Genomic DNA, 26,150 nt, shown 5'->3' on the forward strand with positions numbered 1-26,150 from the left:
GATGTTATTTCTGCCACACAACATAGTCATTTGATTTTTATCATAAAGCCTGAGAGGATGTATATCTATACGTAGTTTGTAACATAAAGAAGTAATGTATGATAGAGTCAGAAACCATACAAATTCCCAAGACATTATGTTATTTTCCTTTTCTCCAAATGAGAAATTACTTTTATGTGTTATTTTTAATAAATACCTCAGAAGTTCAACAATTTATAAATGAAACTTCTTTCTCAGTTATAAGGTCTTTAAAACTTTGTTCTTAAACTACTAGACATTAAAAAGCCATTCAATTTCATGTAACATCTGCAAACAGGTAATAGGGAAGGCATTTTGCTTAAGTAGTGACCTCTTAGGTAATTTCAGGACATGTGTGTTTTCTTATCATGCTCTTTTGTGTATGATATCTCTACCAGTCTGTTTACTGTGGGACTCTTCGGACTAGTACTTCATGATTTAACAAACACAAAGCGAAAAATGATGCTAACATTTATTTAGCTCCTATTATATGTTAGATACCGTGCTAAGTGTTTTAAATATGCACTAACACATTTAATTCTCACAGCAGTTCTATGAGATTTGTCTTATCATCTTTATTTTTCACATGAAGAAACTAATATAGAGTCCTTACTCTGGATTAACTACCCTAATGGAAGAAACTAAAAGAGAAATAATACACTATACTATTGTTTGGTAAGATAACAGTTGTATATGGTCAGAGTTGTGTGAGCCTAGAGGAAGAAGCCATGAACACAACAGCTTGTGAGGAAGAGATTAGAGAAAGCTTCTTAGAGCAACTAATATTCCGTGACTCCTTCAGAATTTCTATAAAGGGCTTAGTGACTGCAATCTAGTTGGAAGTGTAGGCCAGGGGACTTAGCTTGAAGCTGCACTTGTATAGAAAGTACTTCGCTTGTACTTAGATTGTATGTTATATATTGATAAAAATAGGTATGTTCTTAAAGGATGCCTTTGTACATAGTTGGAAATTGCAAAAAGTCCCAATTGTCCATGCCAAAAACAAGAAAATCTTATTTTTATTTTGATTTGGCTTGCTTTGGAGGACTGGTAAAGATTATGTAAACAATTTAAAGCCCCTTTATACCATCTCTTGGAGCAATCAAGTAACCAGATGCTGGCTTTCAAGGATGAGTAAGAATTTGCTTGGTGATAGGGCATTCTGGACACAACAGTGCATTAAGGAATGGTGACCATGATGTGTGTTGAGGATGGGGAGGAAGAGTGGTAGGAAAGGCTGAGCTGGAGTTAGATTCTTAAAGTTATTAAAAAACTATGCTATTGTGTTTGATTAGTCCAAACCCTGGATTTAGTAGACATTATGTCTCCCTCCATGGTGCATTCCTTTATTTACTTATTTTTCTAACAACGATTTGTTTTTTTTTTTTTCTTCAAGTTTATTTATTTTGAGAGAGAGAGACAGAGAAAGAGAGAATCCCAACCAGGCTTAGCACTGTCAGCTTGGATCCAGATGTGGGGCTCTAACGCATGAAGAGTGAAATCATGACCTGAACTGAAATCAAGAGTCAGACGCTTAACCACTGAGCCACCCAGGCATCCCGTTTTATTTATTTTTGACTCTAAATAGAAAAGCTTTCCATGTTTTGAGGAAATAACCACCTACAATCACAATGGGTAGTTATCAACGTTGTTTTTTAAGGAGTTAGGCAACAAAGCCAGGTGTGTTTCAGAAAGATAACTGTCAGCACTAGTGAAGACGGCCTGGTTTGGAGAAGCCCCCAAATCCCAGGTTGCAATTAAAATAGTTTTGTCAACCTTAGAAATGGGGAACGGAGGAGGATTTGGTAACAAAGACATTACAGATTGTGGCTATAGAACTTGGTAGATAATTAAGATGGTGGGAGAATATGGAAAGGAATTTTATAATTGCTATCAAAAATAGCATTTATTCCACACATATTTGAGGGCCTACGATATTCCGAGAACTATGCTAGTGCTGAGGATAAAAAGATGAATAGCATAGTATCTGTCCTAGAGCATCTCAGTTTAGTGAGGGAGAGATTGAACAAAAATTATGAAATTGTAATGTTAAATGTCATAATAAGGTTCTGTATAAAGTGTAGTCAGTGCATAAAGGAAAGGGAAATAATGGGAAGATAATTGGATAGGCTCCTGTACTATTTTAGGATTAGTGGGAGTTCACAAGGCAAAAGAAGAGGCATACTCTTGGCAGAAAGAGTTGAGAGGCAATGGGAAATTCTGGTTGTTCCATATGGCTGGAGAGAAGGGAACAGATGGTAAGGACACGGGATAAAGTTGGATGGGGATGTAGAGTCCAGGGAGTAACACAATCAGATTTGCACTTTAGAAAGATCACTCTGGAAGCAGTATGTAGAATGGAAGGGAGAAGGTGACAAGGCAGGAAGACCAGTGATGAGTATTACAGTAACCAAGGCTTGAACGAGAGCAATGGCTGTGGAGATAGAGAGGTGTGGACATATTTGAGAGATTTAAGATGTGGGTTGGAAAAACTTAGTGACTGACATGGGGATGAGAGGAGGGAGTCATCTTAAAAGACTCAGGTCTCTGACTGGGGTGCCTGGGTAGTTGATGATGTCATTAGCCAAAAACTGAAGTAATCTTAGGATGAGTTTAATTTTGGACATACTGAGTTTGATCTGCCTGTGGGACATTCAAAGGGCTGAGGACAAAACACTGTGGAATAGAAAAAAGAAAAGCCTGAGAAGGAGACTGAAAAGGAATATTCTGAAGTAAAAGAATTAGGAAGCTAAGGTGAGGAGGGGAGAGTGGTGAATGTATAATCTCACTACTAACCAGAGAAGGGCAAATCAAGGAAATCATTCTATTTTTACTGATCAAACTGAAAGGATTTTTTAAAAAATTCAGTGTTAGCAAGAGAATGATAAATTTGGGATAATCGTATGCTGCTACAGGAATATAAATTACCTTTCCTGTAAGTAATTAGGCGATCTATATCATAAATGTTTATAACTTCCTATCTGAACCTAGTCCTTTCCCTTTTAGGGCTCTCCCATTAAGAATAAGAACCTGAGGGGCGCCTGGGTGGCTCAGTTGGTTGAGCGTCCACCTTCGGCTCAGGTCATGATCTCCTGGTCTGTGAGTTCAAGCCCTGCATTGGGCTCTGTGCTGACAGCTCAGAGCCTGGAGCCTGCTTCTGATTCTGTGTCTCTCTGCCCCTCCACCACTTGTGCTCTCTCTCAAAAACTAAATAAACATAAAAAAAAATTTTTTTTAAAGAATAAGAATCTGAGACCTAGATACAATAGTGAAAATTGAAAACTAGCTAAATGTTAACAGTAGTGGAAGGCTAAATAAATTATGGTACATCTATAACACATTATGCAATGATTACAATTGCTTGCAAAACATCTGTTTAATGCCAAGGGAAGATGCTCAAAAGAAAAAACCCAGGATATATATTTGTAATATCCCAGTTTTCCATACTTACAGGTATATGGAAAAAGGGACTGGAAGGAAATAAGTAAAAATGTTAATGGTGGTATGGTTAAGTGATACTGATTATTTTTACCTTTTAACTCATATATTTTCCATGTGTTCTACAAAGCACAGAAAAATAAGTAGGTTTGTTTGTTTGTTTTGGGGTAATAGTAGTTAACAGTGTTGCTGTTTGCAATGTCAAGGTGCACACCTAGACTAGTTCATTATATTTGGACATGATGATTTTACTGGTAGCTTTTGTCCGTTGGTGTTTTTTAGAGTAGAAGGAAGGGCAGAAATGTGAGCAGAAGGTAAAGAAGTAAAACTTATTCTTTCAAGGAAGCTGACTAAAATGAAGACAGTGGTAGTTTGTTTTTAAGATAGAAGTAACTTAAGCACTTTGAAACTAAGAAGCTGGAAATAATGAATTAGGACCATCAAGGAAGAGGCAGGAGGCAGTGGGATCAAGCACAAAGAGTGCTGACACAGGGCACTTCAAAGAACCTCGGGTATTTAATATAACTGAAGCATTGAATTCATGTGGTACAGCAGTGGAAAATAAAGCTGGAAAAGTACAGGCAAGCCAAAACACGAAGAACCCTGTAAGCCATGCTAAGGACTATAAGCAAGCCAGTTAGGCAAAAATATTTAAATTTTGTTTAAAAGGCAAATACATTATAGGACCTTTATTAAGATTACTTTAGCTGTATAGTGTGAAAATATTTTGGGGCAAGAAGAGACTGGAGAAAGGAAGACCTGTAAGGGGGTCATTGGAACAATTAAAGAAAAAAAATGAGGCCCAAGCTTAGGAAGTAATAGCAAGGATAGAAATGAGAGGATGGATTTGAGAGATAACTGGAGGCAGAATGAACAAAATGTGGTTGCCAAGTGAGAGTAAAGACTTGGGAAAAGGGATAAAACTGATTCCCTCCCCATATTCCATAATTCTAACAAGTAAAATAATGGAAGGCTGATGGTTCCTGATTAGAAGAAAGATAATGTCAGGGGCGCCTGGGTGGCCCAGTCAGTTAAGCATCTGACTTTGGCTCAGGTCTTGATCTCATTGTTCGTGAGTTCAAGCCCCACGTCAGGCTCTGTGCTGACAGCTCAGAGCCTGGAGCCGGCTTTAGATTCTGTCTCCCTCTCTGCCCCTCCCCCATTCAGGTTCTGTCTCTGTCTCAAATAAACACACACATATACACACAAAATGTTCAATTTTGACATGTTGCATTTGAGATACAACTGAGACACAATATAATGTCTTTGAAAATTCAGAAACCCAACAAACTATGACCTTTCTACTCCTACCCCATCTTCTGCTAGTTTGGGGGGGGAATTTGGGCAGGTGGAAGTGGGAACTTGGTTTGGCTTAGTTTAATGATCTATTGCAGGAGCTATTTTCAATTTAGAATTACTTATACACTCTTCTCCAGTGATATTTATATTATTTTCATATTGTAAATTTTTTTTTATTTTTTTAATGTTTATTTTTTAGAGAGAGAGAGAGAGAGAGCAGGGGACGGGCACAGAGAGAGGGGAGACAGAGAATCCAAAGCAGACTCCAGGCTCCGGGCTGTCAGCACAGAGCCCGATGCAGGGCTCAAACCCACGGACTGTGAGATCATGACCTGAGCTGAAGTTGGACGCTTACCCGACTGAGCCACCAAGAATTTATTGTAAATTCTTATACCAAGAGTACTTTGAATCTGGCTTAGTTAGATATGAGAAGTATATATTTCTATCATGTTAATAAGGCATGAGTTACTTTTAGTGTCCATGATCCATTTTTCATAGAGTGGTTCCTTAACCACTTCCAAATTTAGCCAACATTAGCATAAGAATTTTAATTCTGAGAATTTCAATTCAATTCTGATTCTACATTTATATATATATATATATATATATATATTTTTTTTTTTTTTTATGTCCCAACAAATTAAGTAATTTCCAAGTCAGAAAAATACTAAGAAAAATACCTTCACACAATGACATATTTTTCCCTAAAAGAGTTTTCATATAAAATGTACTGAAGTTTATCCCTTTTCTTCCCATTTAAGCTCAATTTTAGCCTGGCAAGAGAATTATATAAAAAATTGAAATAGAAATATACCTACATTTTTTTAATGTTTATTTATTTATTTTTGAGAGAGAACACAAGCAGGAAGAGGCAGAGAGGGAGACACAGAATCTTAAGCAGGCTCCGAGCTGTCAGTACAGAGCCGACAAGGGGCTCAAACCCACGAAGTGTGAGATCATGACCTGAGTTGAAATCAGATGCTCAACCAACTGAGCCACCCACACACCCTGAATTTATATCTACATTTAAACTATTACGTGTTTAGGAAAGAAGATCCCTAACATCCTTACAAAATTATCCTTTTACTTAGATCCATGCAACTCTCAAAACATGCATAATCTACTTTAAAGTCAAGAAGGTAAATAAAGTACTTTCTTATAGTTTCTGATTTAGAGTGAATTATAAAGAACAATACTCAAGTTTAAGAAGTTAGAAAAACAATTTCAAATAGAATCCAAAAGAAAGGAATTAATACAAACAATAGTGGAACTTAATTAGAAATCAGAGAGGGGTGCCTGGGTAGTTCAGTCGGTTAAGTGCCTGACTCTTGATTTTGGCGCAGGCATGATCTCACGGTTTGTGAGATTGAGCCCAGCATCAGGCTCCATGCCAACAGAGCTGAGCCTCTTGGGATTTCTCTCTCCCTCTCTCTCTCTGCCCCTCCCCAGCTCACACATGCATGCTCTCTCTCTTCTCTCAAAATAAACTTAAAAAGAAATCAGAGAAAGAGTTGAAACTGACAACTCTAAGAGCTGATTCTTTAAAAACACACACTAGCTTAATGGAGAGAAAAGCATAAATACACAATATTAGAGATGAAATGACATAAAATGATAAAGCACTGTTTTGTACAACTACATACAAAAGAGTTGAAAACCTGGATGAAATGGACAACTTCTAGAGAAATCTAAATTACCAAAATAGGCTTAAAAAGAGAAAATATATGCCTTGGAAGAAACTGAGGAAACATTCAGAATCTTTCATTTTGGAATATGGAGAAAAAAGAAAAGCCCTCAGATGCAATTAAAGAAGCCACCGTAGTGTGATCACCAAAAGCTGACTAAAGATAGCATAAATCAGAAAATTATGGAATAGTATCACTTATAATAATGAATGCAAAATTCCTAAAAGGTTCAGAAATATAGAATATGTGGAAATTTATTTAAGTAATGCAAGATGATTTAATGTTGGGAAACCTATTCGTATAGTACATCCATATTAATAGATCAAATATAGAAAAATAATATCATTGTCTCCATAGGTACCAATAATTTGAAACAATGAAACCAAAAGAGTACTATAAGAAAACATACATAGGGTTTTCATATAATCTTTTCTTTTTTAAATAACTTTTTTTTTTTTTTTTTTTTTTTTTTTTAAGAGAGAGCATGTAAGCAGGGGAGAGGAGCAGAGGGAGAGAGAATCTTAAGCAGGCTCCACTCATCTTGGAACCTGACATGGGGCTCAATCCCACAACCCTAGGATCATGACCTGAACCTAAATCAAGAGTCAGATGCTTAACTGACTGAGCCACTGAGGCACCCTTAATATAACCTAAAATAAGAAAGCACATGAACCTCAAAAATATGAAACTCTGAAAAAATTTAAGATTGATAATTTGGCTATTTAAAATTTAGAACTAGGGGTGCCTGAGTGGCTCAGTCGGTTAAGCGTCCAACTTCGGCTCAGGTCATGATCTCACAGTTTGTGAGTTCGAGTCCCATGTCAAGCTCTGTGCCTACAGCTCAGAGCCTGGGCCTGCTTCAGATTCTGTGTCTCCCCCTCTCTCTGACCCTCTCCTGCTCGCTCTCTCAAAAATAAATACACATTAAAAAATAAATAAAATTTAGAACTAATATATGCCCAAAATACTACAGACAGAATGAAAAGCAAAACATAAAAGTGGGGGGAAATTTTTTCATTTTAACAAAAATTAAAATGCAAACAGCTGGTAAACAATGAAAAGATGTTTGGGCACCTGGGCGGCTCAGTTAGTTAAGGCTCTGACTTTGGCCTCATGACCTGAGGGTCATGATCTCACTCACAGTTTGTGGGTTTGAGCCGCACATCAGGCTCTGTGCTAACAGTGGAGAGCCTGCTTCAGATTCTCTCCCTCTCTCTCTCAGCCCCTCCCCTGCTTGTGCATGCATGTGCTCTTATCTCAAAAATAAATGAATAAACTTTAAAAAAAAAAAAGTGTTTAACCAGACTCATGATTAAGAAGCATAGAGAGCCACCTGGATGTTTCATTAGGTTAAGCGTCTGATTCTTGATTTCAGCTCAGGTCATGATCTCATGGTCATGTGATCGAGCCCCACGTTGGGCTCTGTGCTGGGTGTAAAGCTTGCTTAACATTCTCTCTCCTTCTCCCTCTGCCCCTCTCCTGAACTCACTCACTCACTCTCTCTCTCTCAAAAATAAACAAATAAATGAAAGCACTAGAAAACCATAAAAGGTTTTTGAAAATATAGATTCAGTAACATATTTAATAAGTGAGAATATTATAAGTAAAATAAGTGAATATCCACTAACCCGTTTTAATTACAAATTACAAATGAAAACAAATTAGATGCTTAAAAAATTATTGGAAATAATTGGATTCAATTAACCAATTGAAATATATGAAAGTAGAAAAATAATTCCAAGTATTACTATACTATACAAGTTTAAATTATTGGTCAAATCAGATAACTACTTGGAATTCAATTTCAACTTGATTTTGAAAATCAAGCTAGAATTCTGGGAAGATTACGTTAAATTCAATTCAAGAACAGTGTGTGGGATGATTGTGCTTTTCATAGTCAATGAGATAAGAAAATCTAAAAATTACTAAGGAGGAAATGAAAATATTTTGGGCTGTCATATGTAGCACAAATACCTGAGTCAATTTATATTACCACACAGATTTATTTGTACCATGTCATTGTCAAGCAGCTATTATTACCATCAGAGATATAACACCCTTATTTGCCTTTTAAATTTTTAAATTTATTTAGAAGCAGGAAAAAATCATAAGTTCATTGGTTAGTTTCATCTTCCATAAATTGTTGCTTAAAAATTACTGATCATTTCAAAACTTACTTGAACATAATGTTGACATGACATCTTAGAAACAACAATTCAGTCAGTAGATTCTAAAATTAGTAATACTACTAAATGAAAAATATTACATGTGTAAGAATTCTCAGGGAAAAAAATGTCAGTTTTACCAAGTACATTTTTGTAAAGATGTGACTGACTAGTTACCTGAGTCATCTGTGGGAGTGATGCTTCATTTGTATGTGAAAATAATCTCATTTTCATGTTTCAGTTCCCTTTATTTTAATCACCAATAATATTATATCTTTATTCATATTTCAACTGTTTACCCTAAATGAAAAGTTGAAGTATATATAGTTTCTTCCTTTACATAATTTATATTCCAAATATTTCATAATAGAAAACTAGAGAAGCAATTAGGAGTCATATTTGCAGGAAATTTGACCAAGATTTATATTCTTAATATATAAATACCTTATATATCAATCAGAAGAATGCCTAGCAGAAAACTAGGCAAAAGGTACAAACAAAATTAATTAAAGAAAATAGAAAGGATCAATAAAAATACAGTGAATGATAAAATTTTTTATATAGTAGTAAAGAGGTACAAAACATGTTCATCTGCCTAATTGATAAACAAAATTATGAAACCTATGATATCTAGAGTACAGTGACATCGGCATTACATTCATGTATTGTTGGTGTAAGTGTAAATTGGTGCAGACTTTGTGGAAAGCACTTTGGCAGTAGGAATATGAGCCATAAAAATCTTTATAATCATTGACTTGGTAATCTCATTTCTAGAAACTTAATGAATAATCAGAAATAGTTGAAAACATACACGTACTCATATGTGTATATTTTTAAAGTCTTGACATAAAGGAATAAATAAGTTATTTTATTTCAGTATATAGGGATATTAAACCACTAATAAATATTTTATAAGAACATCTGATTTGCAAAATGCTCACAGTAAAATGAAGGAGATATTAATGTGTGTGTGTATATATATGTATATATAGTATAATCTATTTATGATAAAGACTGCTATGATAGTCTCTTGTGTCAGTTCAGCTAAGCTCTAGTACTGAGTAATTTAATCAAACACTAACCTAGGTGCTGCTGTGAGGTATTTTGTAAATGTATTTATCCTCTATAATCACTTGACCAAGTATAGGAGATTATCCTTGATAATGTGACTGGGCCGCATCCATCAGTTGAAGACCTTACAAGCACAAACTGAAGTTTTCTGGAGAAGAAGAAATTCTGCCTCAAGACTGAAGCATCAACTCATGTCTGAGTTCCCAACCTGATGTACAAATTTCAGACTTGGCAGCCCCCACAATCCTGTGGGTTGATTCCTTAAAATAAATCTCTTACTATGTATCTCCAATTGGTTCTCTGTCTCTGGACAACCTGACTGGTGCAACTACTAATATCCTACCCTAGTATCTATTCTCCTTTTCTTTCCTTGTAGAACCCTGAATTTATAGCTGGGAACTTGGCTACTCGGAATAAATACTACATTTCCCTGCCTTACTTGCAGCTAATTATAACCTTGTGACCAGGTTCTGACCAATGAAATAGAAATAACAGTGTTGAGTAGCACTTTCTAAAAGTTTATCTAAAGAGGTTGGGTTTTCCTTCTCTTCTTCCCTGTCAAGCTGCCTGGAGCATAAATGTGCCATAAGGGTGAGTGCCACGCCCTGGTGATAGCAGAATGGAAAGCTACCAGGAATCTGGGTCCCTAAATACCTCATGAAACCACTGTATCAACCCTGGACTACCTACAGACCAACCATGAACTGCTATTACATGAGGGAAGAGGATTTTGTATATTAGCATTTTCAACTACTATTAACTGAATGTTCTCTTCTATGCAGTCAGACCTAATCCTATTTATCATACATATGAATATATAACTAAAGATAACTATACCAATATATTGGTAGTAGTTAGCTCTGGATTTGGGAATGTGTTCTTGTTACACTCTTTTTTTCTGCTTTTTACATTAGGAATGTATTGGGGTGCCTGTCTGGCTCAGTACATAGGGAATGCAAGTCTTGATCTTGGGGTCATGAGTTTGAGCCCCACATTGGATGTAGCATTTACTTAAGAAAAATAAAATTGAAATTAAAATATATTAATTACTGGTATACTAAAATTTTTTAATAAAACTTAAAATGGTAGGAATTATTTTTCCTAACAATTTTGATCATAATTGTAGCTATTGTAATTGACACATAAGGTACACATATGTGTAATTGACACATAAGATGAATCTCATTTTGTGTCTTTAAAAGATAGATGATAAGGGGGCACCTGGGTGGCTCAGTGAGTTAGGTATCTGACTTTGGCTCAGTTTGTGATCTCACAGTCATGGTTTTGAGCCCTGTATTGGGTTCTGCACTGACAGCTTGGAGCCTGCTTCGAATTCTCTGTCTCCCCCTCTCTCGTTTTCTCTCTGCCCCTCCCCTGCTTATGCTCTCTCTCTCTCTCTCCCTGTCTCTCAAATCAACATTAAAAAAAAAAAGATGATAGGGGAACACCTGGGTGGTTCAGTCAGTTAAGTGTCTGACTCTTGATTTCAGCTCAGGTCATGATCTCAGCACAGAGCTTGCTTGGGATTCTCTCTCTCTCCATCTCCCATGGTCCCACCACTGCACACTACCCCCCCCCTTTCTCTTAAAATAAATAAACTTAAAAAAAAAAAAAGACAGATGATAGGGACTTCAGGGGAGATGTCAGAGTAGGAGGATCCTAAGCTCACTTTGTCCCATGGATACAACTAGATAACACCCATGTCAGTGTAATTACCCAGAAAATGACCCAAAGACTGGCAGAACCAACTCTCCACAGCCAAATGTAAAGAAGAGGCCACATCAAAGAGGGCAGGAAGGGCAGAGACTCGATCAGGAGCTGAACGGTCCGGTGGAACTATAAGTGGGAGGGAGGGACATAGCAGGTGTGGAGAAGGGAGAAGACCAGATCTCCACACCAGGCACCCCAGTCATGGAGAACCCACATGGAGAAGACAAATTCCCATAACATTTGGCTTTGAAAAACAGAGGGCCTAAGAATCAGTGGGGCTTAACATCTGGAACTTGAAAAATCAGCAGGCTGGGCTCTGGGAGAGCTAGGAGGGTGGAGTCCCCACCTTTAAAGAGATAACACAGCAAAGAGCCACATGGAGATACAGCATAGAAGCAGTAGTTAAAACCTGATGTAGGGGCTCCTGGGTGTCAGTCACTTAAGTGTCCAACTTGTGGTTTCAGCTCAGGTCATGATCTCACAGTTCATGGGTTTGAGCCGTGCACTGGGCTCTGTGCTGACAGTGCAGAGCCTGCTTGTGATTCTCTCTCCCTCTCTCTCTCTCTCTCTCTCTCTCTCTCCCTCCCTCTCTGCCCCTCCTGCATCTCTCTCTCAAAATAAATATAATTTAAAAAACAAAACAAAACACTTGAGGTATACAGGAAGATTCATTTACTAATCACTGAGCATGTGGTGGAGGGGCAGGGATCTTTGGGAACTTTCCCCAAGAACAAAAGAACTAGTAGGTGCCATTTCCCTCCCCTGCCCCACAGCCTAAATACAAAAACACCTTCAGGAACCAGCACGGAGCCATCACTCTCCACCTAGCTTGCTAACAGCACCCCTTTGCACTTCTGCAGGTCTACTCCCTCCAACCTGGCCAGCCTCAGAGAAGTAGTCCCAAGCAGATGCAGGTCCCTTGTGGACCTTGCTGGCACAGTGCACCCTGCGTTCATGTGCTCCTACAGACCTGCCCCCTTCAATATGTCCTTGGCAAGAGACCATCCAAAGTGGTGTCACGGGTCTGGCAGTGTATAAGCAGTCCCAACAGGGGCCAGTACCACTCCAAAGTGACTCCTGTCCCAGAGAGAGGGGAAGATAACTACATATACCAGTCCAACTGCAGCCCCAGCAGTGTACTGGGGGTAGACCTCAGGTCTGACTGCAGGCCCTGCCCACCTAAAAAAGCTTCACAGGGGACGACACAGGGAAATCACCCTGAAGTTCCATGCTACTGCATCTAGGCAAATACCTAGTCTGACTCAACTCAAGCCCAAGATGGCCCCAGACTGGCCCAATGACAACACAGGAACCAAACCCTGCCCACAACAGGCACAGAGAACCAAGGCAGATGACTGGACTGAAGGCACAAGCAGCATGGCAATAACAGCAGGGCACGTGCAACACACATAGAAGACACCTCTGAAGCAGCAGATTCTGGTGAACAGGAGATACTGCACTGCAGAGCACTACAGGACCTCTTCTTCATAAACCCAGTATCTTCAAGAACAGGAGACATAGTTGGCTTTCCTAACACATATAAGCAGACACAGAGAATTAGACAAAATGAGAAGACAGAGGAACATGTCTCAAATGAAAGAACAGGACAAAATCACAGCAAGAGACCTAAATGAAACAGAGATGAGTAATATATCTGATGGAGACTTCAGTGAGACCATTAACAAAGAGAGAAAACATAAAACAAACCAATCAGAGATGAAGTACTCAATAAAGGAAATAAACAATAAACTAGATGGAATAAATAGACTAGAGGAAGCACAAGAACAGATCAGTAAACTGGAGGACAGAGTAATGAAAGCAATCAGGCTGAAAAGGAGAGAAGGGAAAATAATAATAATAATAATAATAATAATAAATGAAATGAGACTTAGGGAACTCAGTAACACCATCAAGCATACTAACATTCTCATTATAGGGATCCCAGAAGAAGAAAAGAGAAAAAGGGGTGGAAAATTTATTTGAAGAAATAATGGCTGAAAACTTCCCAAATGTGAGGGAGGAACCAGAAATCCAGATCCAGGAGGCACAAAGAACCCTGAACAAAATCAACCGAGAAGGCCCACACCAACACGTAGTAATGAAAATGGTTAAAAGTGGTTATAAAGAGAGAATTTTAAAAGCAGCAAGAGAAATGAAAACAGTTACATACAAGGAAAACAAAGGCAAAAATAAACTATTGGAACTACATCAAAATAAAAACCTTCTGCACAGCAAAGGAAATAATCAACAAAACTAAGACAACCTATTTAATAGGAGAAGATATTTGAAAATGACATGTCTGATATGTATACAAAATATATAAAGACTTACAAAACTCAATGCCAAAAAAAACCAAAACAATTCAAAGTAGGCAGAAGACATGAACAGACATTTCTACAAAGACATACAGATGACCAACAGACACATGAAAAGATGCTCAACAGTACTCATCATCAAGGAAATGCAAATCAAAACCACAATGAGCTATCATGCCATACCTGTCAGAATGGATAAAATAAAATAAAAAACATCAGCAACACGTGTTGGCAAGGATGTGGGGAAAAAGGAATCCTCATGCACTGTAGGTGGGAATGCAAACTGGTGCAGCCACTATGGAAAACATTACAGAAGTTCCTCAAAAACTTAAAAATAGAAATATCACATGATCCAGTGATTTCACTACTGGGTATTTACCCAGAGAAAACAAAAACACTAATTTGAAAAGATATATGGACCCCTATGTTTGTTACAGCATTATTTACAAGAGCCAAGTTATGGAAGCAGTCCAAGTATTGATCAATAGATGAATGGAAAAAGATATGGTGTGTATATGTGTGTGTGTGTGTGTGTGTGTGTGTGTGTGTATGACTATACACACACACAGTGGAATATTACTCAGCCATAAAAAAAGAAATCTTGCCATTTGCAGCAACATGGATGGATCTAGTAAAGGGTATAATGCTAAATGAAATAAATCAGTCAGAGAAAAACACCATATGATTTCACTCAAATGTGGAATTTAAGAAACAAAATAAATGTACAAAAAAAAAGAGACAAACCAACCAAAAAGCAGGCCCTTAACTAAAGAACAAATTGATGTCTACCAGAGGAGAGGTGGGTAGGGGGAGAATGAGTGAAATAGGTGAAGGGTATTTAGAGTACACTTATCATGATGAGCACTGAGTAATGTATAGAATTGTTGAATCACTATATTGTACACCTGAAAGCAATATAACAGTATATATTAACTACACTGGATTTAAATTAAAAAAAAAGATAAATAGGTAAAACATAGATGAGTCTTTAATATTATTAAAAGTTTTTGCACACCAAGTCAAATGAGTTTAAAAGCACAGAACTAACTAAAAAAGGACTCATTCATTTCAACTTATCCTCCTCCAGTCTGGATAGTTTATTCTCTAGGAGTTCTGTAAAGCTGTCCCCCTGGATCTCCCTTCATGTTCAACATGAGGATTCCTTCACTTCTTTCCTCATTAAACTCCCCATTAACTATGTCCCACATCTTCCTCTTTGTTTTATATTCTAGTTTTGGTGGAGTACTTCCTCCAAAGGGATCCATGAGAGGCACAATTTTTAAGAACTTGAAAGCCAGAAAACACCTTTATTCTACCCATGCACTTAGAAGATAGCTTAACTGAATATAACATTCTTGAATGGGAATAATTTTATTTCCAATTTTTGAATATGTTATTTCCGGTGTTGTTGTTAAGTCTGATGCTATTCTGATTCTTGTTTTTTTGTTTGTTTGTTTTTATTTTTGTAAGTAGTCTGAAGAATTTTAGGACTTTCTCTTTGTCCTTGATATTATAAAATAGTATGACCATGTACCTGACATGGGTATATTTTCATCCATTGTCCTACACATGTGGGAGGCCCTTTCAGTTTGGAAACTCATGTCCTTCCATGGTAGAAAATTTTCTTAGATTATTGATTCAATGATTTTGTCCTCCTCTATTTTCTCTGTTCTGTCTTTTTGAAACTCCTGTTATTAGATATGGGAACACTAATACCTTTTCCCTCAAATTAATCTCTTTGTCCTTTAGTTCTTGAGGAATTTCCTTAACTTTGTCTCCCAGTGCTTCCATTCAGCTTTGAATTTTCATTATTGCTATTTTATTTTTTATTTTGTACATTGAAATTTTTCTTAATAGTATTTTCTTCTTGTTCCTTGGATGCAGTATTTTCCTCATCTGAGGGTATAAATTATTTTTTTTACAGTTTCATACTCTGCACAGTGAGTTTCTCCCAATTTGCTTTTTTCTATTTGTTTTAGTGTCTATTTTTAGAGACTGAAATTAGAGGCATTCTTTGGCTTTTTTCTCATATTTTAGGGACTCAAATATTTTTTGGAAATTATATGCAAGTGAGTTGGGCTTGTTGATGGTAGTCTTCTTGGCAGAATAATCTGATTGGGCCCATTTTTTGTGAAACACCACTGTCAGCATCTTGAGGTCTTTTCATCTAATCTATTTAGATTCCTCATATAATAAAAATCTTCCTATCTCCTGCCTGGAAGAAATGACCTTGATACCAACATTCTAAGAGCAATTATGGTACATTATGGAAGAGGGTATCACTTTCTGTGTGTATGTATTCTCTTATCCTCCCGTTTTTAGCAAAATCCGCTTTCAGTTGCACCTGTAGTCCCCCCGTCAAAGACTATCAGACTACCCTCTCCAGAGAAATAACCTCTGATTTGCTGAAGTCAGGGAGGAGGAGTCACCTGGCTATGAGTAGGGCATCTTGGATTCTGAATGCTTCTTAAACAGGCTTTCAAGGGGCGCCTGGGTGGCTCAGTCGGTTAAGCGTCCGACTTCGGCTCAGGTCATTATCTCACAACTCGTGAGTTGGAGCCCCGCGTCGGGCTCTGTGCTGACAGCTCAGAGCCTGGAGCCTGTTTCGGATTCTGTGTCTCCCTCTCTCTCTCTGACCCTCCCCCGTTCATGCTCTGTCTCTCTCTGTCTCAAAAGTAAATAAACGTTAAAAAAAAAAAAAAACAGGCTTTCAATAATTCTGCCTCTAAGTCACACCTCTGATACACCAGAAACTCTGAAACAAATTTCTAAGCCTCTGGGAGTTCTGAGTTGCTTTCTGACTCCCCCCACTGCTGAGTTAGGCTTTACCTTTCTTTGATTTATTAGGTTAATCTTGGATTTATTAGGTTAATTGTCACTCCTTCTTTTGCTTCCAGCTTCCAAAATTGTTTTATGACCTCTACCATTCTCTTTTTTATTTCATGGTGTATACTTTTTATTTTTCTTTAAATATCTTTTTTTTTCTTTAAATATCTTCAACATCATTTATAAGATTAAATTTGTTAATTTTCTCATTTTGTTTTAGATTTTTATGTTTTCACCGTCCTTCTTTTGTGTCTTTTTTTCTACAAATCAGATTTCATTTGCTTTTCTCTAATGTTTAGAAAATTAGTATTCTAACTCCCCCATGCAGTTAACACTATTTTCCCTAAAACATTTTTTACCTTATATTTCTCCAGTCCACAAGAATCCAATGTGTAATGACATCTTTTGAGTTTCCCCTATTGGAAATGAGAAATTAGCACACCTCTCTCTCCACCACTTTCCTCTTACCTTATGTCCTTTGTTTACTCCTCTCTCTGATACTGTTTAGATGTTTTGAGTGTTTGGATCCAGATTATCATTCAGAATTTTTACATGATATGTCTTCCCTTTTAAGAGTAATTTTGACTTTTGTTTTAGCCCAGTTCTCCAGAAAATAGAACCTAAGGCAAAGCTTGTGGAACTCATGTTTTATCAGAGGGTTCAATCCTAGGGAAGCAACAGTGAGGAAGAAAGTAAAGTAAAAAGGGAAGGAGGGAAGCAAATACAAGGAGGCAAGCTATGCTCAGCTTCATGAGAAATAGTTGCTTGCTTGGTCACACAGGACACCTTTGGAGAGGCTAATGGTGCTTCTGAATCTTAGAACAATAAGGGGGAAGAAGGGTGAAAATTTATGTGCTTGCTCTTCCCTATTTTCTCTTCATTGCACCATAGGAGTTAATTCCTCCATACTTACAGACTGTGACCTGGGCACCTATTGGCAGCTACTGGAGAAGCCAGGGCCTCCCTCCATGGATCTCATTGGGCCAATACAGCTTCCACTGTAGCATATATGATGGAGCCCATGCCAAAAATAGCCTTCCTGCCTGGGAAAGCTGATCCAGCTGGTGGTGTCAGAAGACAAAATCCAGTTGGAGGAATCAGGAGTTATTATTGTAGGAATGGCAAGAGCCTTTGAATGGGCTGCTTGGGCTGGGAAGCTGAGCAAATACTGAAACCAGGGAAACAAAGGGTCAAAAGGATCTGAAGAGGTGCATAAATTAATGCATTACATCTGGGTTTAGCTTTTGTGACTATATTAATAAGTCTTTATATGTATGTCTTCATTTAACCCATTTGAGTGCTCATTGCCTGTCCTTACCTCTCAGTTAGTTGAAAATAGCTTGTAATAATTATCTCTTATAATTTAGTATGGCAGCACAGAAGTCTGAAGTGAACATGGTTTTCTTGTGCTTTCTAGGAAACATCTTTTATTTCCTTCACAGATCTTTGTAGATTTTTTTTTCTGGAGCCTTGTAATTTAAAAACATTCTCAGGCTTGTCTAGATGTAGGTCTTTGTCATTTATTTTTGCCAAAAACATGGCTATTTCTTTCTGTCTGCATCTATGGGCTTTTTATTCTCATCAGGAAAGTGTCCTTCCCATCATATATTTGATTTTCTTCCACTTGTTTTAGTCTCTTCTTCATGAATACCAATTGTCTTTTCTGTTTCCCTACTTTTATCTGTTCCACCTACCTCTTATCTTTATCTGTTCACCAGGAGTGTCTCAAGTAACCCTCATTATTTATTCAATATTCTTGCAGAGTCAAGTCTTTCTTCATTGCCAGTGGGGATTTTAATTCTGTGGTTGCGTTATTTTTGTATAATTCCCTGTCCTTTATTTTATTCATAACATTTTCTTGAGTTCCCATTTAATCCTGTTTATATCTTTCTTCTCACACTTTATGGATGCATGTTTTTAGAACACACATGGCTTTTTGTACTCTATTAAGGATGCAAATAGTCTCTGGAAGCTTTCTTTTGGATAATGCAGTAGATCATTTTTATGCTTTTCCTTTCAGTCTTTATGGTGCCATTTCCTTTCCCTTGTTCTGAAATATTTTTTCATAGGTTCCATGTTGATTTTTTCTCTTCTTTTACTCACTTTTCTGTAAGACTCCTCAGACTTAAGTGTTTATCAACAGATAGAATTGTATGTTTCTTTTGGTCCTGTTCCCTTTCCACTTGTATATGTGTCAGATCTTATTTCAATTTCTATGTCTACTAATCATTGACCTATTGAACTTTCCCTGTACTGGCTGTTCTTATACTATTGTCTAATTTTCTGTTAGAAGATTTTGAAATGACAGAGTACATAAAAAACTACAAAATTCTCAGTTTGCACTGCTCTTGGGTCGTCTCTCTGCTCCTCCCTACAATGCTATATATTGGGACAATACGCTTCCCAACATGCAGCCTGCTCCCTCCTTCCTGCTCAACTGTTTCCTTCTAGCTCTCTATGGATGTAGTACAAGAGAGAGATAGTAGAGGTAAAGGGAAGAAGAAATAAAGAGGTAATTAATATAACTCTGGCTATTTCCTAAGGCAAGGGGAATAAAAGCAAAAATAAACAATTGGGATTACATTAAACTAAAAAAATTTGGTGCAGTGAAAGAAACTACCAACAAAACAAAAAGGGAACCTACTGAATGGGAGAAGGTATTCGCAAATGATATATCTGACAAGGGGTTAATATCCAAAATATACATTGGGTCACCTGGGTGGCTCAGTCGGTTAAGCGTCTGACTTCAGCTCAGGTCATGATCTTGCAGTCTGTTGAGTTAGAGCCCCACGTCGGGCTCTGTGCTGACAGCTCAGAGCCTGGAGCCTGCTTTGGATTCTGTGTCCCGCCTCTCTCTGCCCCTTTCCCACTCGTGCTCTGTCTCTCAAAAATAAATAAATGTTAAAAAAACATCCAAAATATATAAAGAACCTATACAACTTAACACCAAAAAAAAAAAAAAACCCCAAAAAACCAAAAAAACCCTAATTAAAAAATGAGCAGAAGAGCCGAATAGTCATTTTTCCACAAAAGATGTACAGGCGGCTAACAGACACATGAAATGCTGTTCAGTAGCACTTGCCATCAGGGAAATGAAAATCAAAACCACAATGAGTTATTCCCTCACACCAGTCAGAATGGCTAGTATCAAAAAGACAAGAAATAGAAAATGTTGGCAAGGATGTGGAGAAAAGGAAACCCTTATCCCCTGTTGGTGGGAATGTAAATTGGTACAGACACAATGGGAAAAAGTATGGGGGGTTCCTCAAAAAGATTAAAGATTAAAAGATTAAAATAACAATCACATGATTCAGTAATTCTAATGGTGGGTATTTACCAGAAGAAAATGAAAACACTAATTCAAAAAGATACATGCACCCCTAAGTTTATTGCAGTATTATTTATAATAGCCAAGATATGGAAGCACCCTAATTGTCCATCAAGAGAGACAAATGTCCACCATATATATATATATATATATGAATATTACTCAGCCATAAAAAGAGTGAAATCTTGCCATTCACAATAACATGGATGGACCTAGAATATATTATGCTAGGTGAAATAAGTCAGACAGAAATAGATAAATAGCATAAGATTTCACTTATATGTGGAATCTAAAAAACAAATGAACAAACAAAAAGCCAGACTCAGAAACTCATAAATACAGGGAACAAACTCAAAGTGGTGGTTACCAGAGGAGAGAGGGTTGTGGGGATGGGTGAAATAGGTGAAGAAGAGTAAGACGTACAGGCTCCTAGTTATAAAATAAGTAAGTCACAGGGATGGGAAGTACAGCAATAGGAAATATAGTCAGTAATATCATAATAGCTTTGTATGGTGACAGATGATAATTATACTTATTGTGGTGAGCATTTCATAATGTATATAATTGTCGAATCACTATGTTGTAAACCTGAAATTAATATAATATTGCATTGTCAACTATACCTCAATTTAAAAAAAAGAGCTCTGGCTGCCTCAAAAAGCAGTGCATACCTGGTAAAAGTGGTAACCACAAAATTTATAATTGGCACATACACTTGATCTGATGCAGGGACAGAGATAGATATTATGTATTTTTTAAATCCCTTTTTATATGATAAAACTTGATTATGCTTTGAAGGGTAGGAATTTCTTTATCCAGTTCAAAATGCCTTAAATTCAGGAATTTTTATGTTCTCAGACGTAGTTTTTGCTGCTGTGTTGAATTTTCCTCTAGGTTGCTTTTATATTACGACTGAGAACTGAAGGCAATTTCCCTTGCCTAAAAACAAGAATCTGTCGAAGTGTCTAAACTTTGAGGAATTAACCATTAAATTACAGCTACACTCAATAATCACATTAAACCAACAGTAGCTACAACACAAGGGATTATCACTGACAGTTGAGAGCTCAGGAGAGATTTAAATCAGAGGATGAATAGAACCAGTGTGGTAGGAGTGCAAAAATTCTTTCTTAATGTCTGAATAAAGAACTGAATATATTTTGCTTTATCTAAACCATATACATACATGCCCAAACCTATTTTTAAAAAGCTTTTAAAGCCAAACCACCAGCTACTTTTATTTAAAAATGTTTTTGTAATGTTTATTTATTTTTGAGAGAGAGAGAGACAGAGTGCAAGCAGGGGAAGAACAGAGAGAGGGAGACACAGAATCCAAAGCAGGCTTCAGGCAATAAACTGTTCACATCCAGTCATTTAAAAATAGGAATTTATATACATGGTGAGTTTTGAGAATATAGTACTGTATCAGTTCCTGTATCAACGACAATTGGGGAAAGGCTAGATGTGAAAACAGCCACTTTTCTTTCATCAGATTTCCTCTACGTTCCCTTAGTCTTTGTGTATGTGTGTGTTTCCTTTTGACAGTTTAGAACATCAAGGTCAGAATGTCAGGAATGAAGCAGATAACAAAAAGAACATCCAGTAGAGCCTCAAAAGAAAATGCTTGTTCAATATTTGCAACTGACTAAAAGGGAAAAATATTGAAGTACATTGACTATCATAGATCTATCAAAGCATTCAAGCCACTAAGTAGATTAGAAGGTTTGCTGCTGCTTATGAAACTGAGACATCTCACAAAAAACATTAAGCTATTCTTTGCACTGTCTCATAACAGCTTGTCATTCTACAACTAATGTGGAAATATGGCATTGCAAGGTTTATGAAATATATATATTTTTATTGATTCTATGCTTTCAAGTTCAAGCTTACATTTTCCATTCAGGAATAAATAATTTACAGAATTAATTTTTCATTATAACTTTCTCACAGCTGCTGAATTAGGGATGTTCTGAAACTAAACATGAATGTAAATTGAACATATTTCTGTGTAGGAATTCTAGGGAGTAGTGAATCATAGAGTTGAGCTGTTGTAGAACTGCCAAATATATCTGTGTAGTCAGTTTCAATATATTTGGACCTGAATTGTGTAGATGACCTTTAAAAGCACAACTCAAACAGGCTTATTTATTCTGTTAATAAATGAATCACAATAATACATAAGACTCCCAAATGAAAACTTGTTAGCAGGGTTAGCTGCTGAACATTTATTTCAAGTAAACACCTCTCAGACAAATTAGCCTGAACCAGAAGACCAAAGCTTGAAATAAATTAGTTCAAGCCTAACAGTAATAAGGCTAAGAATCTTAATAAAAATAGAAGACCCTTTGGTACTGTTCATATTATGGCTACTAACATTCAATGAAGTCTGATATGTTACCACTGAGACACAAACTAGAAGGTGCTTTATATGTCAGGGTGAATGATACTTCAACATTTAACTAGATTTATTAGTGCTCATTAGGTACCAGACATTGTTCTAGGTGCTAGGGATTTATCAGCAAACAGACAAAAGTCCATGCTCTTGTGGAGTTTACATTCTAGTGAGAGAAGAAAGGCTATAAACAAACAAACAAAAAAACATAATATGTAATACGTTAGAAGGTAGCAAATGACATGAAAAACAAACAAACAAACCCAGCAGGTTAAGAGAGATCAGGAGTGATTCTAATTTTAAATGAGGAAGTCAAGGTGGGCTTTATTGGGAAGATGACAGTTGAGCTAAGTAAGATTTGAAGGAGGGGAAACAGAGAGTGAACTATGAATATATCTGGTTCAAAAGCCCTGAAGCAGAACCATGCCTAGATATGAGGACAGGAAGGTCTGAAACAGAATGTATCTGGGACAGAAAAAGTAAGTTAGAAAAATAGTAGTAGAAGGGGTTTAGATAGGTAATAGGGTAACTGGCTGACTTAGGCCATTGTCAGTCATCAGAAGGACTTAAGCTTTAATTCTGACTTCTATTTTAATAAGATTACCCTGGCTGCTATGTTGAAAAAGGACTGTAAGGGGCAAGGCATAAATAGGAAGATCTGTTAGGAGGTGATAGCAATAATCCAGGTGATTGGTGATGGTGGTTCAGACTAGGGAGGTGGTGAGGATATGGATATATTTTGAAGGTTCAGGCCACAAGATATCCTGATGGATGAGGTGAGGCATATAAGAAACAAGCAAGGTATTTATATTTAACAACATGAAAGTGTGAGTTATTAGCTGTGATGGGGAAGACTAGGGGTGGTATAGGTTTGCAGAGGGAAATTAGTTCAGCTTTAGAAGTGTGAAATTTAAGATGTCTTTTAGTGGAAATATTAAATAGGAAGCTCCTTATACCAGCTGGAGTCCAGGGGAAAGGCTAAAGCTGAAGATACAAATTTGGGATTTGTCAGCATATGGATTATACCTAAAGCCATGAATTGATGAGATCACCAAGGGAGTGAATATAGCCAGAGAAGAAAAGAGGTCTAAGGACTGTATTGGGGGTTCTCCTGCAAGGTTGGGTATTGAAGAAAAAAAAAGTGGCCAGTGAGGTACAGGAAAACCATGGTATGGGGTAAGAAGTATTTCCAAGAGGAGAAAGGGGTCAACTGTGACAAATGGTTAAGTAAAATTGGTATTGAAAATTGCTGGATTTAACAATGACCATGACAAGAGCAATTTCTTTGGCATGGTGGAAATGAAAAAGGCAGCCTCCTTATAGTAAATGTAAGAAAGAATTAGAGAAGAGGTATTAGAAACAGAAATTATAGACAATCCTTTTGAGTTTTACTATAAAAGAGAGTAGAAGAATGGATGGTTAGCTAGAATGTAAAGAGGGAACAAAAGATTTTAAGATGGGAGAAATAATGACATATTTATTTCCTAATGGGAATGGTCCAGTACAGACTAGAAAACTGATGTTGTAAGAGAGACAGGAGAAAATTGTTGGAACTATGTTCTTGAGTAAACAAGAAGAGATGAGATCTAGTGTCCATCTGCAGGGTTGACCTTATTTAAGAGCATGCACAGTTAATCTACCAAGACTGGGAGGAAAACAAAATCTGTGGGTAGAGATGATGATTGATGGGTAGATGTGCTCATGAGCCTCAGTGGAAAGTTCACTTTTGGATGCTTTGATTTCTCTCATTTAAATAGTAAGGAAGACCTTCAGCTGAAAGTAGGGATGAGGAAAAGGTGCTAGAGAATTAAGGAAAGGAGAAGGTATGAAACAGTTATGCAGGAGAGTGGGAGAAGGAATGGACTGGGCAGATACTGTACAGCTGCCAGATGACACTAAAGGAACATTTGAATAACGATAGCATGTTAAACATATTGAGTGCTTGTTTTAGGCACTGCTTTAGAAGGCTTACATATATTGATCTATGAACTAGCACAATTATTATTCTTAGTTTAAGATAAGAAAACCGAGAGGGGTGCCTGGGTGGTTCACTTGGTTAAGCATCCAACTTCGGCTCAGGTCATGATCTCTCAGTCCGTGAGCTCGAGCCCCACATAGGGCTCTATGCTGACAGCTTGGAGCCTGAAGGCTGCTTCAGATCCTGTGTCTCCCTCTTTCTCTGCCCCTCCCCTTCTCTCTCTGCCCCTCCCCCACTCACACTGTCTCTTTCTCTCAAAAATGAATACATGTTAAAAGACATTTAAAAAAGAGATTGGTAAGGAAAATTTAAAAAAAGAAAAAAAAATAAGAAAACCAAGAAGCTGTCACTTATCTGTGTTCACATAGCTAAGTTAATGGTGGAGGCATGATAGGAAGCCAGGCTATTTGACTCCAGACACTAGGCTATTTTTCTTCACAATCAAATATTTGTTGATTGAAAAGATGAAGGATAAATTAAAGGAAGGAAGGATGAACTATCAACGCTATCTCCACAGTCTGTGGCTTTTTGCTAACTCATTTTTATACTTATGTAACCTAAATGACGTTTTCCAGATCTTATAACTGGATCTTTGTGCAGAGAAGGAACTGTAGTAGTAGGGATGTGGCCCAGACATCTGATAGATTTAGGTTTGAATTTCAGCTCTTTTTTTACTAGCTATATCACTTTGGCCAACTAAATCACTCTGAGCCCTAGCTCCCTCATCTTTAAAATGAGAATAACGTATACTTTATAGCATTTATGGAGAAGATTAATAGAATCATGTATGCAAAGTATCTGGTATAGTACTTGGTACAATGCAGGTTTTCAGTAAGATTAGTTTGCTTTTCCCTCTCTGTTCTGGTCAGTTGCCCAGAACTTCAGTATCCTCCCAGAATGGACCCTTCTTTGCACTTGCCAGTTTCACTACCAGAACTAGAGTCTCTGCTCTCATTCCAGCTAAATCTCCTTGTGGTATTACATGTAGAAAGGGAAGGCTATCCTGCACTCTTACTTGTTGGGAGCCTCGGCAGTTTACTCTTGGATGTCTCTCCTACCCCTTTACAATCAGCCAGCTAGAAACATGAGGGCCTTCCAAGAAGGGTCCTCTGGCAAGCTAACCTTCCTGCCCCCACCAGCAGCTGAGTCAATTCCTTGAGTGCCCAAATCCACAGGTGTGGCTGGAGTCAGGTCTTGATTAATCTGACCTGCCCTGTCCTGGCTTTAACAAACTGTCCAACAGGGGCAGCAAAAGGGTGCCCCTAATTTTAATAATATCAGATATACAAGTCAAAATTTACAAAATAGTTACTGTAGGGAATAATGAATCCGTATTATAAGTGTGCTCCAAAGGATTTTTTCTGGAGCACTATTTTTCTTCCCAGCAATACATATTTTACTAAGGAAGACATAAATAGTTTTGCATCCTAACCATTAAGCTCTAGACAAGTGGTCGCTTTTTCTTTTTCAATTTTTACAATTGTGAACACCAGCGCATAAGAATTTGCTGAGTTTCAGTTAGGTTGAAAACAATGGATTCCAAAAGAGCAAACACACAGGCTTCTATATGTTACAGTTACAGCTACTAATGAAAAAGTGAGTATTTTTTCATAATTTGGATATACCTGAGGTCACTGTGACCTTATGTTGTCAATAATAAAAGAATTGAGCCTAAATTTAAAAAAATTGTGAAAAATTAACTCCAGGCAAGTAAGTCAAACGCAAAAAACAACTGAAAAACAAACAAACAAACAAACTTACTTTCTCCCAACCACTTCCTGGCTCCTTCAAATCTTGCCATTTAATGATCAGAAAAGGCGGGGCCAAAGTTAGCAAGGTCTGCGGCTGCGCGGAAGCGCAGCAAGTGAGGAGTAAGTCCTGCGGCTGGGGCGGCCACGAAGACGTCTGTGCTTCTCTGCTGTGCG

The 26,150-nt window shown here is 37.3% G+C and overlaps 1 protein-coding gene across 2 annotated transcripts in view; it reads left to right on the forward strand.

The window, feature by feature from the left end:
- BTBD8 (BTB domain containing 8) overlaps positions 1–9,968 on the forward strand; it is a 116,882-nt gene extending 106,914 nt beyond the window's left edge. The window contains exon 18 of one of the 2 annotated variants that reach the window (XM_042997868.1): positions 9,748–9,968. In XM_042997868.1, coding sequence (XP_042853802.1) covers positions 9,748–9,752 — 5 coding nt within the window. In that variant the 3' untranslated portion in view covers positions 9,753–9,968. The remainder of the gene's footprint in view (positions 1–9,747) is intronic. The other variant, XM_042997867.1, reaches the window with a different exon arrangement.
- The last annotated feature ends 16,182 nt before the right edge of the window (positions 9,969–26,150 follow it).

This window comes from Panthera tigris, chromosome C1, assembly GCF_018350195.1.
Source record: "Panthera tigris isolate Pti1 chromosome C1, P.tigris_Pti1_mat1.1, whole genome shotgun sequence".
Lineage (NCBI taxonomy): Eukaryota > Metazoa > Chordata > Mammalia > Carnivora > Felidae > Panthera > Panthera tigris.